Genomic DNA, 15790 nt, shown 5'->3' with positions numbered 1-15790 from the left:
GGCGGGTGGGGGCGCCCGGGGTGATGGTGCGGGGGCCGGACCCCGGGGAAGGGGATGGGCGGCCTCCGTGGGCAGCAGGATGGAGCAGCAGGATGGAGCTGGCCGGGCAGCGACAGTGACGCCCCCACGCTGCCCCGGCCCCCTGCCGCGACCTCCTGCCCCATGTCCCGTCTGCCTGTCTCAGGCGCGTGTCCTGCTGTGGCTCTGCCCCCACTGAGTCCAAACTCTGTCCCTCCAACTGTCCCCCAGCCTCCACTGGGCCCGTCCCCTCTCCCGTCGCGGATGCAGACCCTCCCGGGCTCAGGAGTCAAGGCCAGGGCTGGCCAGAGAGCATGGACACGAGGCCTCGACGGCCGGTCACCACGGGGGCAGGAGGAGCCCTGTCCGGACTCCCGTTGGGGGGCGGGGTCAGCCCCCAGCCCCGCCTGTCTCCTGTTGGAGGGGGGCCCGGCCAGCTGCGGCCTCTGGTCTGGTCCCCACGTGGCCCCGGGGGCCGGGGGTGGGGGGGCGCCAGGCGGTGTCCTGCCTCCTTCCTCCCACCCAGGAGGCCTGGAGCACCCGCCCGGCCCTGCCCGCCCGTCGTGGGGGCGGCGGCTGAGCTGAGCGTCGGCTGCGTCTGCTCCGTGCCAGGCCCGGCCCCCGGGACGGGACCAGCACCTGTTCTGACCGGCTGAGCAGGTTCCCAAGTTTCTACCGTCCTGCTGGCCGCGGCGGCGTGGGAAGCAGCTCCGGAGAGCGCGGCTCCCGGGCGAACTTCTAGGGGGCAGCGGCAGGCGGCCGGCCGGGCGCAGCGGGGCAGGGGGCTCGGACACAGCCGCGGGGGGCCACCGAGCGCCCGGCACCTCCTGCCTCCGGCCGCGCCAGCTCCCCCGGCGACCCCGGGCAGCGCTGCCCGCCCCATGGCCCGGCCCCTGGGAGCCGAGATGTGGGGGCCCGAGGCCCCTTTGCTGCTGCTGCTGGCGCTGTTGGCAGGTAGGACGCGACCCCTCCCGCCCCCTCACGCCCCTCCGCGGGGCGCCCGTCCCCCTCCCCTGTGGGCAGGGGGACACACTCCCGCAATCCCGCGGCCGGCCAGGCAGAGGGATGAGCAAAGCCAGGACGGCCACAGGGAGAGACGGACACTCTGGGGGGTCCGTCTCCCCCCGCCCCACGGTCCCAACCCCGAGGGAGGTGGCAGCGTCCCCCGCCTGCCCACTGGGCTGCCGGGTGTGGAGTCCAGTGTGGGTGTCGTGCCTCCATGGAGGGTGTGGCCCCCTTTGTCCCCCCCCTTCCCCCCGCTCGCCCTGACCCCCCGGGAGCGGCAGGTGTAAAGGGGGTCCGGCCGCCAGATTGAGGGTGCAGCTGCTTCTCTCGGGGCCAGTGGAGGAGGAAGAACAGGTGTCCCCGCTCCAGACAGGGACAGGCTGGTCCTAGGGCTCCCCGTGTGGACGGACGTAAGGGTAGGGAAACTGAGTCAGACCGAGCCACCGTTGTCAGTCTGGGAGTCCCGAGGCGGAGCGTGCTGTGGGGGCTTCTGAGAGGAGGCGTGGGGGGTCCTGCAGGGGCCTGTGCACGACGGGGGTGTGGTTGGGGTTCCCGGCCCCTTCCTTCGCCTCCAGGTGTGGGGGGTCCCAGGGGACCCTCCCAGAGAAGAGCTCTTCCAAGCATCTCTGCAGTGCCCCCTGCGGGGACTTGTCTGAGAAAGTCGCCGGCACCCCAGGGTCCGGCTGGGTGGGGCCCTGTCCACCCCCTGATCCCCGTCTCCAGCTCTGAGTGGCCTCTGAGTACCCCTGAAGGCTGCTGCCTGGACAGCGGTGGGTGGGGGGTGGGGGGTGGGGAGGACCCACTGCCTGCTGCCACCAGCACCCCCAGTCCTGGCTGGGAGTGCCCCAGGCCGGGCCCCACCCGCTGAGGCGCCTTTGTCTCCTGGGTAATGGGATGAGTTTCCGGGTGAGGTCCCCTCCCTCCCCCTCCCAGCCCTGCCCGGTCCCTTGCCCTGACACCCTCAGGGACCCGGAGCCACGCCCCCGTCACCCCAGTGGGCCTGCGCCCGCCAGGTCCCCTCACTGAGGCCCCTCGTGCTCTGCCCCCTCTGCAGAGGGCCAGCCCTGCACCCGGGAGCTGGACCCAGCCAGAGGGGCGGGGATCCCCGGGGTGCCGGGAAAGCCCTGAAGTGGCCGTGACCTCAGACCCGCCCTGGGCATCGGGGCGATCCGGCTGCAGCCTCTGTCCCAGGGGTGGGGGTGGGAGGCAGTGATCCCGCAGAGGTGGGTGGGGCTGCCCGGAGGAGGCCTGGGGTCCCAGGGTCCCGGGTGGGTCGCGGGGGCCCCGCTGCCCGGGACTCGCTTTTCCCAGACTCGCCGCCCCTCCCCCGGCCTCCCGGGGTTTGGGAGAAGTGGAGTTTGGGGTCTCCCACCCACAGAGCGATGACTCAGCGGGCTCAGACTCGGCTCCGGGGGTTTAGGGGACTTACCTGGGAACCCTGTCTGGGCCCGGCCACCCCCATTGTTCGCCGCCCCCCCACCCCCGACGCTAATCTGCCGGTGGGCGCCCTGCCCGGGCAGGGAAGCTGTGGCTAAGCTGGGGGCTTAGGACAGTGGGGGGAAGCCGGGGGGGGGGGGGAAGCCGGGGGGGCACCCGGTTTTCAGGGCTCTGCCTTGTGCAGAGGCCCTGGGGAGGGGCCCTCGACGCGTGGTGACGTCACCGGGCCCCCACCCCAGCCGGGTCTCACCTCAGACGCCCCCACACATCCCCACTGTCCCCGGGAGGGATGCCTTAACAAAGGGGACCCAGACGGGACCCTCCCCCAGCCGCCCAGACACCCTGCCCGCTCTCTGGGAGCTGGTTTTTCTGGTGGAGGCTGCTTGGGGGGGCACAGGTGCTGGGGAGCCGGGAGGGGGGGGGGCTGGAGCCCACAGACTGCTGTTTGTTTGCGGCCCGAGTGTCTCCCGTCGCCCGCCCGCCCGCGGACAGTGGCCTCACCCCTAGGTGTCCACGGGGGTGGGCAGGGACAGCCGCCTGCACCCCCTCCAGCACAGCCAACCAGGGACACAGAGTGAAGACGGGAGGAGGGGAGGAAGGAAGGAGAAAGGAAGGAAGGAGAAGGAAGAAAGGAAGGAAGGAAGGAAGGAAGGAAGGGAGGGAGGGAGGGAGGGAAGGAAGGAAGGAAGGAGGGAAGGGAGGAAGGAAGGAAAGGAGGAAGGAAGGAACGAAGGGAGGAAGGAAGGAAGGAGAAGGAAGGAAGGAAGGAAGGAAGGGAGGGAGGGAGGGAGGAAGAAGGAAGAAAGGAAGGAAGGAAGGAAGGAAGGAGGGAAGGGAGGAAGGAAGGAAGGAAGGAAGGAGAAGGAAGGAAGGAAGGAAGGAAGGAGAGAGAGAGGAAGGAGGGAGGAAGGATTGGATGAAGGGAAGGAGGGAGGAAGGAAGGAAGGAAGGAAGGAGGGAAGGGAGGAAGGAAGGAAGGGAGGAAGGAAGGAAGGAGAAGGAAGAAAGGAAGGAAGGAAGGAAGGAGAAGGAAGAAAGGAAGGAAGGAAGGAAGGAAGGAGAAGGAAGAAAGGAAGGAAGGAAGGAAGGAAGGAAGGAAGGAGAAGGAAGGAAGGAAGGAAGGAAGGAAGGGAGGGAGGGAGGGAGGGAGGGAGGGAGGAAGAAGGAAGAAAGGAAGGAAGGAAAGAAGGAAGGAAGGGAAGAAAAAGGAAGAAAGGAAGGAGGGAGGAAAGACGGAGAGACACAGCCAGAGACTAGACTGGAACGCAGCAGGGAGCAGAGCGTGAGGTGCACAGAGAGCACAGAGATCTCCCACGTTCACACACATGAATCTCAGACCTTTGCACAGGCCTCATGGAAGGGTCATGCACAGGACTATTATCCATGATGGTGTGTTTCAGATGTACTTCAGACACATGGGTCTGAAACACACAGGCTCAGATCACACAGTTCCCACAAGATGCACGGGTCACACGCATCTTGCACATGGATCACACATGAATTTCACATGTGGAACACACATACACATGTCGGTCTCATGTATGAGTGTTCATACAGATCACACATACATGATCACACATGGATCAAATACATGGGTCACACATGGGCCATACATAGATCACATAGATCACATACATGAACCACAAATGGATCACATGCATGAGTTACACACATGGATCATACACATGGGTTGCACTCATAGATCACTCATGGATCACATGTATGATCACGTGGATCACAAATGGATCACATGCATAGATCACAGAACCACATAGACCACATACATGGATCACACACATGGACCACACATGGATCACACATTGACCACACACAAGTCACGTGTCACACATGGATCACATGCATGGATCACATGTGAACCACACATAGATCACACACATGGATCACAAATGGATCACACGCATGGACCACACATGGGTCACATGTTGACCACACACAAATCATGTGTCACACATGGATCACATGTGAATCGCACATAGATCACACACATGGATCACACATAGATCACACACTGACCACATACGGATCACGTGTCATGAATATGGATCACACAGATCACCAACATCGATCTTATACCCACATCTCGCACACGGATCACACAGCTCACATACATGGGGCCTCACACATTGACACGTGGGTCTCACCCATATCACGTGTGTTCACATGCCCTCTGATATTGCCCGGTCACATGTCCTCCTGGGTTCAGAACCTCCCCAAAGGGCACCCACACTAGCCGTCAGGCCCGCCCTGGGGCCCTGGTGTCCCTCCCCCGGACCCCAGACCTAGCCGCCCCCACCTGCTCACAGACGCCCCCTGGAGGGCCTCGCGGGCAGCGCCGAAGGAGGAAGCTCCCAGACTCAGTTCCCCTCCTGCCCCTGCGACCGACCGCCGGGTGGGGGCCGTCTGGAGCGGGCGGGGTACCCGGGCAGGGCCCAGAGGCCCGTGGGGGAGGCCAGGCCCGATCCTGTCGGGCCAGTCGGGCCTGTTCTCCCCTTGCACAAGGGGTGGCTGGTGGCTGCGGCGGCGGCGGCTGGGCTGAATCACCCGGCTCCTGACCAGCGTCCTGCGGCTGGAGGGCCAGGCCCAGGGAGGGTCACACCCCCCCGCCCGCCCGGCAGCGCTGCGCTGAGGGTCTGTGCCCGCCTGGCCCCTCTGCCCGCCCCGTGACCTCAGCGTGAGGCAGTCGGGTGACGTCATGGTGCTGACGCCCCAGGAGGGCCCGGCTGGGGGACAGAGAGGAGGCCGTGTGCCCCTCCACCCCCCAGGCCTGGGCCGTGCAGCTCAGACTCTGGCCCCTGGCCTGAGTATGTGGGAGACGCTGCCTGGGTTTGTGCGTGCGCGTGTGGATGCGTGAGTCTCTGTGCGTGGCTTTGCTTGTGTGTGTATGTGCGTGTGTTTCTGTGTGTGAGTCTGTGTGAGTCTATGCGTGAGTCTCTGAAAACCTGTGTGCATCTTTGTGTGTGTGTATGTGTGAGTGTGTGTGTCTGCATGAGTCTGCGTGTGTGGATGAGTACATTCCTGAATGAGTCTGTGTGCGTCTGTGTGAGTTTGCGTGTGAGTCTGTGATTGTGTGTGAGTCTGTGTGTCTATGAGTCTGCGTCTGTGAGTCTGTGTCTGCGTGTGTGTGTGCGTCTGTGTGAGTCTGCGTGAATCTGCATGTGTGTGTTTGCGTGAGTCTACGTGATTGTGTGTGAGTCTGTGTGTCTATGAGTCTGTGTGTGTGAGTCTGTGTGTCTGTGTGAGTCTGCGTGTCTGTGTGAGTCTGCATAATCTGCGTGTGTGTGAGTCTGAGTGTGTGTGTGCCTGTGTGTGCGCGTGCGACTCTGTGTGTGTGAGTATGCATGTGTGTGAATCTGTGTGTGTGTGAGTGCATGTGTGTGTGCGAGTCTGTGTGTGTGTATCTGCATGTGTCTGTGTGTCTGCGTGTGTGTGAGTCTGCATTGTGTGTGTGTGTGTGAGTGTGTGTGCTCCCCAGACAGAGGGGTGATGATGGAGGACAGGGCATCTGGGGGGTCCTGGGGGGTCCTCCCGTCTCACTCGCTCCTCCTATGACCCTTGAGTTTCTCACTGGTCGCTGGCAGCCTTGGGAGCTGGGGGTCAGGGTGCTGAACGGGGGAAAAAAACACTCTTGGACGGGGACCCACAAACTGTCCCCGGGGCCCCAAGCCAGGGGACACAACTTGGCGCCCAGCATGCCCGGGGAGCTGGACCTGTGAGCCTGGGGCTGGGCAGGGAGGGACCCACGGGAGGGGCAGGTCAGGGCCCTGGTATCTGGCACTGCCAGTTGGGCCTGTCCTGGGCGGCCTCCGATCCGGGACGCCTCCCTCCCCGCCTTACCGGCAGGCCCGGGACCCCCGGCTGCACCCCAGAACACCGCCCGCCCTTTTGGGCCCAGATAGCCAGCCCGCCCGGCCACCCTGCCCCCCGGGCCCCTAGGAGCGCCCTCCTCTGTATGGCCACCGGGAGCTCTGCCCGGACTGTCCTGGGTCCGAGCTGCTAACGCAGGAAGGAGTTGTGGTGCTTGGTGCTTGATGCCCAGTGCTCGAGACTGGGGCTTTGCACTTTGAACTGACCAGTCCCCTGCCTGGACCCTCCTACCTCCACCTCCCCCCCCCCAGCGTCCTGTGCTGCCCGCCACAGGACCGGCCATTCGGCTTTGAGTTGTCACTGTCCCTGAGGAACCTGTGCTGCCCCCCCCCCCCCCGTGTCCCCCATCCCGCCTGTCCCCTCTCCCTCTGCGTGGCTCCCGCGTTCAGGGGGCTGGGATTGATTCCAGGGATGGATTCTCCACCCCCTGCCCCACGTCCCATCCTCCCCAGCTCCCGCCACCCACGCCCCGAACCGGGACGTGCTCCTCCCCAAGTGCTCCCCACGACTCCGGCTTTCCGGGAGTCCTGCACCCCCACCCGTGTGTCCCGGGCCCCTCTCTGATCTGCGGCTGACTTGCTGCGTCCTGCCCTGAGCCCTGGCTCATGCTTTCCCTCCCACATGGGATCCCTCTTCCCTGGGAATCCGTGGTGCTCACGTCCCAGCCACGAGAAGAATGTTCCCCAGGGCTGGGGTAGACCCTTCCCGCGCCCGCGCGCCCCGGCCAGCCTCTGAGCCTGTCTGCCGAGACTTCCCGGGGAGTCTGACCTCGTTCCCTGTTCCCTTCCTGCACTCAGCACCCGGGACCCCCACGTTGGAATTCCCTCTTTTTTTTCTTTCTCTTTTTGGGTCCCACCCGGCGATGCCCAGGGGTTCCTCCTGGCTCTGCACTCAGGGATCACTCCTGGCAGTGCTCAGGGGAATCTTATGGGATGCTGGGAACCGAACCCGGGTCGACCGTGTGCAAGGCAAACGCCCTACCTGTTGTGTTCCAGCCCCGGAATTCCCTCTTGAGGGGCACAGAGGCGTGTGCAGGGTGTCTGGAGGGTCTCTGGGGGGGTCTTCCTGCCTCACTCGCTCCGCCTATGACCCTTGAGTTTCTCGCTGGCCGCTGGGGGCCTTGGGGGCTACGGGCATGAGCCGGGCACCCCGCCTGTGATCGGAAGAAGCCTAGGGATCGGGGTGCTGGACGCGAGGAAAACAGTCTTGCTTTTTTGGGTCACTCCTGGTGATGCTCAGGGCTTCCTCCTGGCTCTGCACTCAGGAATCACTCCTGGCGGTGCTCGGGGGACCCTATGGGATGCTGGGAATCGAACCGGGTCGGTCGCATGCAAGGCAAACGCCCTCCCCGCTGTGCTGTTGCTCCAGCCCCGCGAGAGGAAAACGCTCGTGGACGGACACCCACAAACAGTCCGCGGGGCCCCAAACCGGAGTTCCCCCGATTCTGCCCACCTGGTGGGGTGTGTCACCTCCCTCCAGGGATCAGGTCCCCTGTCCTCATCTGCCAAATGGAAGAGCGCATCCAGCCCCGTCCCATGCCCCCAGCCCTCGCCTTGGGCATCTGCGGGGCCCTGGGGGGCTCTGAGGGAGGCAGGAAGACCCCCGGCCGGGCCGTCTGGATCCGAGGCGGGGCCCGCGCGGGCGCGCCCTGCCCGCCGTGGCCCCCAGCCCCGTTCTCGCCCTTGCAGGCCGCTGCCCCGCGGGCGAGCTGGAGACGGCGGACGTGGTGACGGCGGTGCTGGGCCAGGACGCCCGGCTGCCCTGCTTCTACCGAGGGGACCCCGACGAGCAGGTGGCGCAGGTGGCCTGGGCGCGGCTGGACGCCGACGAGGGCGCGCGCGAGCTGGCGCTGCTGCACGCCGAGTACGGGCTGCACGTGGGCGCCGCCTACGAGGGTCGCGTGGAGCAGCCGGCGCCCCCACGCAGCCCCCTGGACGGCGCCGTCCTGCTGCGCAACGCGGTGCAGGCGGACGAGGGCGAGTACGAGTGTCGCGTCAGCACCTTCCCCGCGGGCTCCTTCCAGGCGCGCCTGCGGCTGCGAGTGCTGGGTGCGTGCGGGGCGCGCGGGAGGGGACGAGGGTCGGGGCGTGAGGGGCGCGCGGGAGGGGACGCGGGGCCGGGGATGCGGGGCGCGCGGGGCAGGACGGGTGCGGGGCGCGCGGGAGGGGATGAGGGCCGGGGAGTGGGGGGCGCGCGGGAGGGATGCGGGCCAGGGAGAGGGGGGCGCGCGGGAGGGGATGAGGGCCGGGGAGTGGGGGGCGCGCGGGAGGGGACGCGGGGCCGGAGATGCGGGGCGCGCGGGAGGGATGCGGGCCAGGGAGAGGGGGGCGCGCGGGAGGGATGCGGGCCGGGGAGTGGGGGGCGCGCGGGGCAGGACGGGTGCGGGGCGCGCGGGAGGGGATGAGGGCCGGGGAGTGGGGGGCGCGCGGGAGGGATGCGGGCCGGGGAGAGGGGGGCGCGCGGGAGGGGATGAGGGCCGGGGAGTGGGGGGCGCGCGGGAGGGGACACGGGGCCGGGGATGCGGGGCGCGCGGGAGGGATGCGGGCCGGGGAGAGGGGGGCGCGCGGGCAGGATGGGTGCGGGACGCGCGGGGAGGAGATGCGGGGCGAGCGGCAGGGGTTGAGGGCCGGGGAGTGCGGGGCGCGCGGGGCGGAGATGCGGGGGCGCGCGGGAGGGAATGCGGGGTCGGGCAAGCGCGGGGCGCGCGGGGCGCGCGGGGCAGAACAGGTGCGGGGCACGCGGGAGGGGATGCGGGCCGGGGAGTGGGGGGCGCTCAGGGCACGGCGAGGGTGGTGGGGGGGGCGTGAGGGACGCGCGGGAGGGATGCGGGCCGGGGAGTGAGGGGCGCGCGGGGCAGGACGGGTGCGGGGCGCGCGAGGAGGAGATGCGGGGTGCGCGGGAGGGGGTGAGGGCCGGGGAGTCGGGGGCGCGCGGGAGGGAACGCGGGGCCGGGGATTGGGGGGCTCTCAGGGCACGGCGCGGGCGGGGGGTACGTGAGTGGCGCACGGGAGGGATACGGGCCGGGGAGTGGGGGCACGCGGGGCAGGACAGGTGCGGGGCGCGCGGGAGGGGATGCAGGGTCGGGCGAGTGCGGGGCGCGCGGGGCGAGGCGAGGGCTGGGGGCGTGCAGGGCGCGTGGTGCGGGGCCGGCTGGGTTCTGGGCACGGGCAGTGCGGAGCGCGCGGGGCGGGGATGCGGGGGCGCGCAGCCTGGGGCCTCTCCAGGTCCCCCCAAGCCGAGCCTCCTGCCTGCCCAGCGCTCAAGCTCCTCCCAGTAACGCAGGAGGCCCCAGGCCCGAGATCTGGGTTCGGAGCGCCCAGGCAGCCACTGGGTGTGGCCCCCACAGGGATTTACTTATTTATTGTTTCATGCTTTTTTGGGTCCCACCCGGCGATGCTCAGGGGTTCCTCCTAGCTCACGCACTCAGGAATCCCTCCTGGCGGTGCTCGGGAGACCCTATGGGATGCTGGGAATCGAACCCGGGTCGGCCACAGGCAAGACAAACGCCCTCCCCGCTGTGCTATTGCTCCAGCCCCAAGATGGACTTTCTTTTTTTCTTTTGGGTTCCACCCGGCGATGCTCAGGGCTGACTCCTGGCTCTGCACTCAGGAATCACTCCTGGCGGTGCTCAGGGGACCCTGTGGGATGCTGGGAATCGAACCCGGGTCGGCCGCAGGCAAGACAAACGCCCTCCCCGCTGGACTATCGCTCCAGCCTCATCCATAGGAATTAAAAAAAAAAAACTCAAACAAGCAACAGTTGTATTTTTTTTTTTTGTCCTGGTTTCTCTGGACCTCCAGGGACACCCCCCACCCCACCCACACTCACACACCCCACCTCTTCCTCCAGCGTTGGAGGGGTGCAAGTCGCTGACATCCAGCATTGCACAGCGGCGTCGCGGGGTCCCGCGTGCTTAGCAAGGTTACTAAATGCCCCTGATCCTCATCATCCCTCGATGCTATCTGCCGAGCCCTTAAATTGCTTCATTAAGCAGGATTTAAACATGACCCAGGCGCAGGTTAAAGAATCCAAACTATGAAGTCAGCTGTATACTCAGCGGCAGTGGCGGTACCCGCCCTCGCTCCCGGTGTGATGTGGGGACACAGAGTAGGACAGGGACCAGCCCCCCCCCCCGCCCCCGGCTCTGCCCGCCCCTCCCGGCGCCCAGTGTGACCCCCCTCCTCCTCCTCTCCTCTCCACAGTGCCGCCCCTGCCCTCCCTGAACCCCGGGCCGGCGCTGGAGGAGGGCCAGGGTCTGACGCTGGCTGCCTCGTGCACGGCCGAAGGCAGCCCGGCGCCCAGCGTGAGCTGGGACACGGCCGTCCGGGGCACGGCGTCCAGCCGGTCCTTCAAGCACTCGCGCTCGGCGGCCGTCACCTCCGAGTTCCGCCTGGTGCCGAGCCGTAGCATGAACCAGCAGCCACTCACGTGCGTGGTGTCGCACCCAGGGCTGCTGCAAGACCAGCGGATCACCCACGTCCTCCAGGTGGCCTGTGAGTGCTGGGCTCTGGCGAGGGACGGGCAGGGGGGCGGCCCAGACCCTGCGCCCCTGGGTGTGTGCCTGCAAGAGCTTCACCCCCCCCCCCCCCGTGCCCCCAAAGTCTCCTGGGACCAGCTTGGAGTCTGCAGCACCAGAAACATGCAGAGGTGCAGGGGGCAGCTTCCGGCCCGAATCCTGTCACCTGCCAGGAGCTTGTCTCCGAGCAGCCTTGGTTCCTGGAAAGTGTGACACAGCCGCTACTCAGGCGCCGGGTGTGGCCGCAGCCCCCTGGACGCGGAGCTCAGAGCAACGGCTGCTTCCCGGGAGGGCGGGCGTGGGGCGAGGGGGCGTGGGAGCCGGGGATCACCCCTCCTTCTCCTCCTGCCCCCATAGTCCTGGCAGAGGTGTCCGTGCGGGGCTTGGAGGACCCCAAGCTGTGGCAGGTGGGCCAAGAAGGAGCCTCGCTTAAGTGTCTGACGGAGGGGCAGCCGCCGCCGTCCTACAACTGGAGCCGGTGAGGCCCCTACCGGGCAGGGCAGGGGCGGGGCGGGGGGAGGGGACACCGGGCAGGCAGGGAAGTTCATGCACGCATCGGTGACGGCACGGCGTGGGGAAGGGGGTTGAGAAGGCTTTGATCTCTCCCCGGCTTTTTAAAATGTTTTGCTTTTCGGGTCACACCCGGCAATGACTCCTGGCTCTGTGCTCAGGGCTGACTCCAGGCTCTGTGCTCGGGGCTGACTCCGGGCTCTGTGCTCGGGGCTCACTTCCAGCTCAGTGCTCAGGGATGTTTCCTGGCTCTGTGCTCAGGGCTGACTCCGGGCTCTGTGCTCGGGGCTCACTCCCAGCTCAGTGCTCCGGGGCTGACTCCTGGCTCTGTGCTCGGGGCTCACTCCTGGCTCAGTGCTTGGGGCTCATTCCCGGCTCAGTGCTCAGGGCTCACTCTCGGCTCTGTGCTCGGGGCTCACTCTCGGCTCTGTGCTCGGGGCTCACTCTCGGCTCTGTGCTCGGGGCTCACTCTTGGCTCAGTGCTCAGGGCTCATTCCCAGCTCTGTGCTTAGGGCTGATTCCCGGCTCTGTGCTCTGCTTAGGGCTGACTCCTGGCTCTGTGCTCTGCTCAGGGCTGACTCCCGGCTCTCTGTGCTCAGGGCTGACTCCTGGCTCTGTGCTTGGGGCTCACTCCTGGCTCAGTGCTCGGGGCTCATTCCCGGCTCTGTGCTCAGGGATGATTCCTGGGGGTGCTTGGTTGACCCTATGGGATTCCAGGGATCGAACCTGGGTTGGCCATGTGCCAGGCTAACGCCCTCCCTGCTGTGCTCTCACTTCGGCCCCCTCCCCTTATTTCTGTTATTGGGGTGCCGTTCCCAGCCATACTGCTCCATCACCCCTCCAGGGCTGTGGCTCACCCCAGGGTGGCGGGGATGGAACCCAGAGCCTTGCCTGCACCGCCAGGCTCGTGTCCCTGTCCCTAAACCTCCGGTTCCCCGTCACTCATCACCTGGCTGGTTTGGGGCCACCCCTGGCCGTGCTCCGGCTCCTGCCAGCTCTGGGCTCGGCCCCTCCACTGTCCCCACCTGCCTTTGGCGTCAGGAGGCAGGGCCCGTCCTCACGGCCACCAGGGACTGGACTCAGCGCCTGCCCACGTGGCAGAGGAACCCCCCAGGACACTGCCATGTCGTGGCCTTGTGTGCCCAGGCATGTGTGTGCATGCAGAGAGCCAGGGACACGCGTGTGTTGTGGAGGGTCAGGACAGAAGCAGGCATCTCCCGCCCTCCCCTCACTCCCCTGCTCTCTGCCCCTCTCCCGAGTCCTCCTCTCCCCTGCCCTCCCCAGCCCTCCCTCTCCAAGTGTCCTGAGCTGGAGCCTCTGGGAAGGCGTCCCGGGCATGGCCGTCGGTCTGCCCGGAGCCGGGCGGCCCATGGGCGCCTGGGTGCTTCCCGCAGCGCAGGCCCGTGGGTGCCCGGGTCAGCCTGGGCGGCCAGGGGCAGGGCCCCTGCCAGGACCTGCTGGGGGAGGGCGTGGCCCCGTGGGAACAGCCGGAGGCCGGCTGACGTCATGGGGGGAGCTGTCGGGGCACGCGGACGCGGCGGCCCCGTCCGGCTCGGCGGACGCCCAGCAGCAGCCTCCTGCCCCACAGGCTGGACGGGCCCCTGCCCAGCGGGGTGCGGGCCGAAGGGGCCACCCTGTCCTTCCCGGCACTGACCTCGGAGCACAGCGGCACCTACGTCTGCCACGCCAGCAACACGCTCTCCTCCAGGGACGCCCGCGTGGCCGTGGCCGTGGCCGGTAAGCCGGGAGCCTGGGGGGTGGGGTGGGCGGCCCCCCACGGCCGCTGACCGCGCCGTCCCCGCAGAGCCGCAGGACGAGCCGGGGAAGCAGGTGGACCTGGTGTCGGCGTCGGTGGTGGTGGTGGGCGTCATCGCCGCCCTGCTCCTCTGCCTGCTGGTGGTGGTCGTCGTCCTCATGTCCCGCTACCACCGCCGCAAGGCCCAGCAGATGACCCAGAAGTTGTGAGTCCGGCGGGAGGACGGCCCCGGGTGGGCGCGGCCCCGCGGAGGGAACGGGGGCCGGGGCACGGGGGGGAAGAGCAGGCGGACCCCTGCGCACACACGTGTGCAGACACACGCAGACACGTGTGTACACACACACTTTCCCGTGAATGCACAGCCCCGTGCACGTTCTGTGTGCCGGCAACACACGGAACACGGACAGACGCCCACACGTGCACTCCCCAACACACCCTCACCCCTGCCTGTGCTTACGGCACGCACACACCCATGCATGTCTGCACACATGCACGCCCACGTGCCCATGCCTGCACCCGCCTGTATGCACAGCTGTACCTATGCAGAGCACACGCATGCATCTCACAGGGGCACACTCACGGACTCATGCCTGGCAAATACACGCAGCCTCACACACATGCCTGCACATACGTGCACAGACACGCACACGCTAGCCTCATACAGACACATGCCTGCACATATGTGCACAGACAAGCACACGCTAGCCTCATACAGACACATGCCTGCACATATGTGCACATATAAGCACACACTATCCTCATATGACATATGCCTGAACATACATGCACATATAAGCACACGCTAGCCTCATACAGACACATGCCTGCACATATGTGCACAGACAAGCACACACTAGCCTCATACAACACATGCCTGTGCACACATGCACATATCAGCACACATTAGCCACACGGACACATGCCTGCATATATGTGCACAGACAAGCACATGCTAGCCTCATACAGACACATGCATGAACATACAAGCACATGCACTATCCTCACACAGACACATGCCTCTACATACGTGCACAGATAAGCATGTGTGCCCATAACCTCCGCCATGTACCTTCCCCGTGCACTGCCCACACAAACACACCAACACCTCCTCACACGTGTGCCTGAGCACACATGCTTCCCTGTCATGCCCCGCCCACGCGTGTGTGTGCACGTGCCCTCCCTGGGCTCCTGACCCGCGTGCTTTCCAGTGAGGAGGAGCTGACCCTGACGCGGGAGAACTCCATCCGGAGGCTGCACTCCCACCACTCGGACCCCCGGAGCCAGGTACGGGCGGGCTGGGCGCCGCTGTGACCCCCGGGACCCCCCACCCACCCCCCCACCGTCCCAGGCTGCTCTGAAACGCTGCCTCGGGGGGCGGGAATCCCGGCTGCGCCCCGGAGGAGGGGGCAGGAGAGCAGAGCTGGAGGGGCCGGGAGGGGGCGGGGGAGCCCGGAGCCAGGGCGGTGCCCCCTAACTGCCCCCTGTGTCCGGGCCCGCAGCCGGAGGAGAGTGTAGGGCTGAGAGCCGAGGGCCACCCCGATAGTCTCAAGGACAACAGTAGCTGCTCCGTGATGGTGAGCCCCCGCCCGGCTCGGCTCTGCTGCCCCCTCCCGCCCCGCCCCCGCTCGGCCTGCCCCGCCCCGGCCAGCCCGCCGGTCCCCGCCGCTGACCGCTCTGTGCCCGGCCCCCAGAGCGACGAGCCGGAGGGCCGAAGCTACTCGACGCTGACCACGGTGAGGGAGATCGAGACGCAGACGGAGCTGCTGGCGCCCGGCTCCAGCCGGCCCGAGGACGAGGACGCGCAGGACGAGAGCATCAAGCAGGCCATGAGTCACTTTGTGCCGGAGAACGGGACGCTGCGGGCCAAGCCCACGGGCAACGGCATCTACATCAACGGGCGCGGGCACCTGGTCTGACCCGCCGCCCGCTGCTCTGGGACGCCCTCTCGCCAGGCCGCTGGCCCCGCCGGACCATGGGCGGGTTCCCCTGGCCAAGCCCCCGTGTGTGTGTGTGTGTGTGTGTGCGCATGTGTGTCCATGCGTGTCCATGCGTGTGTTGCGTGCGCGTGTGTGTGTCAGTGGCCTGCTTGGCAGCTATCTCCTGAGCCCAGAGCAGTATTAAGGACACAGGCTGGGCGAGGCCGGGCCACTGGCTGGATCCGGGTGTGCAGGCATAGCTGGGCGTCGCTGGGCCCGGCCAGGGAGGGCGGCCAGCAAGGGCCAGCGTGGGCCAGCCCTGGCGGTCGGCTCGCTGCTGTCCCCTGCTGGCCACTGGCAGAGCTGCCCCAGTCCCGGCCCCCAACTTTCTGTTTGGGGACAGTGGGCTTCTTCTGCCTTCGTCAGGGGACAAGGCCAGCGCAGAAAGTGGCCCCCGAGATGCCCACACGTAGGCAGCCTGGAGGGGGGGGTGTCGCCTGGGAGCTGGGATGGGGGTGTGGGCGGGAGCACAGGGCCTGGACTCCTCACTGTCCCCTAGCCACGGGGAGGTGGTCACTGCGGATGGCTGAGGCAGGGGTCTGGCGGGGTGGATGGAGAAGATCCCCCCCCACGCAGGTCCAGTCCTGGGGGGTGCGGGAGACGCACCCCTACGCTCCATGGCCAGGGTGGGGTGTGGGTTGTGTACATTTGTGTATATATGTAATATATCTGTATATAAATATTCTT

General features: G+C 66.9%; 1 protein-coding gene across 1 annotated transcript; it reads left to right on the top strand.

Moving 5' to 3' along the window:
• The first annotated feature begins 899 nt into the window (after positions 1-899).
• On the top strand, positions 900-15312 carry NECTIN4 (nectin cell adhesion molecule 4). Its single transcript, XM_056137840.1, has 10 exons — positions 900-964; positions 7550-7563; positions 8034-8393; positions 10548-10838; positions 11219-11339; positions 12960-13108; positions 13176-13332; positions 14336-14411; positions 14627-14701; positions 14819-15312. Exons 1-10 carry the CDS (start codon positions 900-902, stop codon positions 15041-15043), a joined length of 1533 nt encoding a protein of 510 aa, XP_055993815.1. The 3' UTR covers positions 15044-15312.
• Positions 15313-15790: the final 478 nt, after the last annotated feature.

This window comes from Sorex fumeus, unplaced genomic scaffold, assembly GCF_029834395.1.
Source record: "Sorex fumeus unplaced genomic scaffold, SorFum_2.1 ptg000127l, whole genome shotgun sequence".
Taxonomy (NCBI): domain Eukaryota; kingdom Metazoa; phylum Chordata; class Mammalia; order Eulipotyphla; family Soricidae; genus Sorex; species Sorex fumeus.
This window is presented reverse-complemented; position numbering and strand designations above follow the sequence as displayed.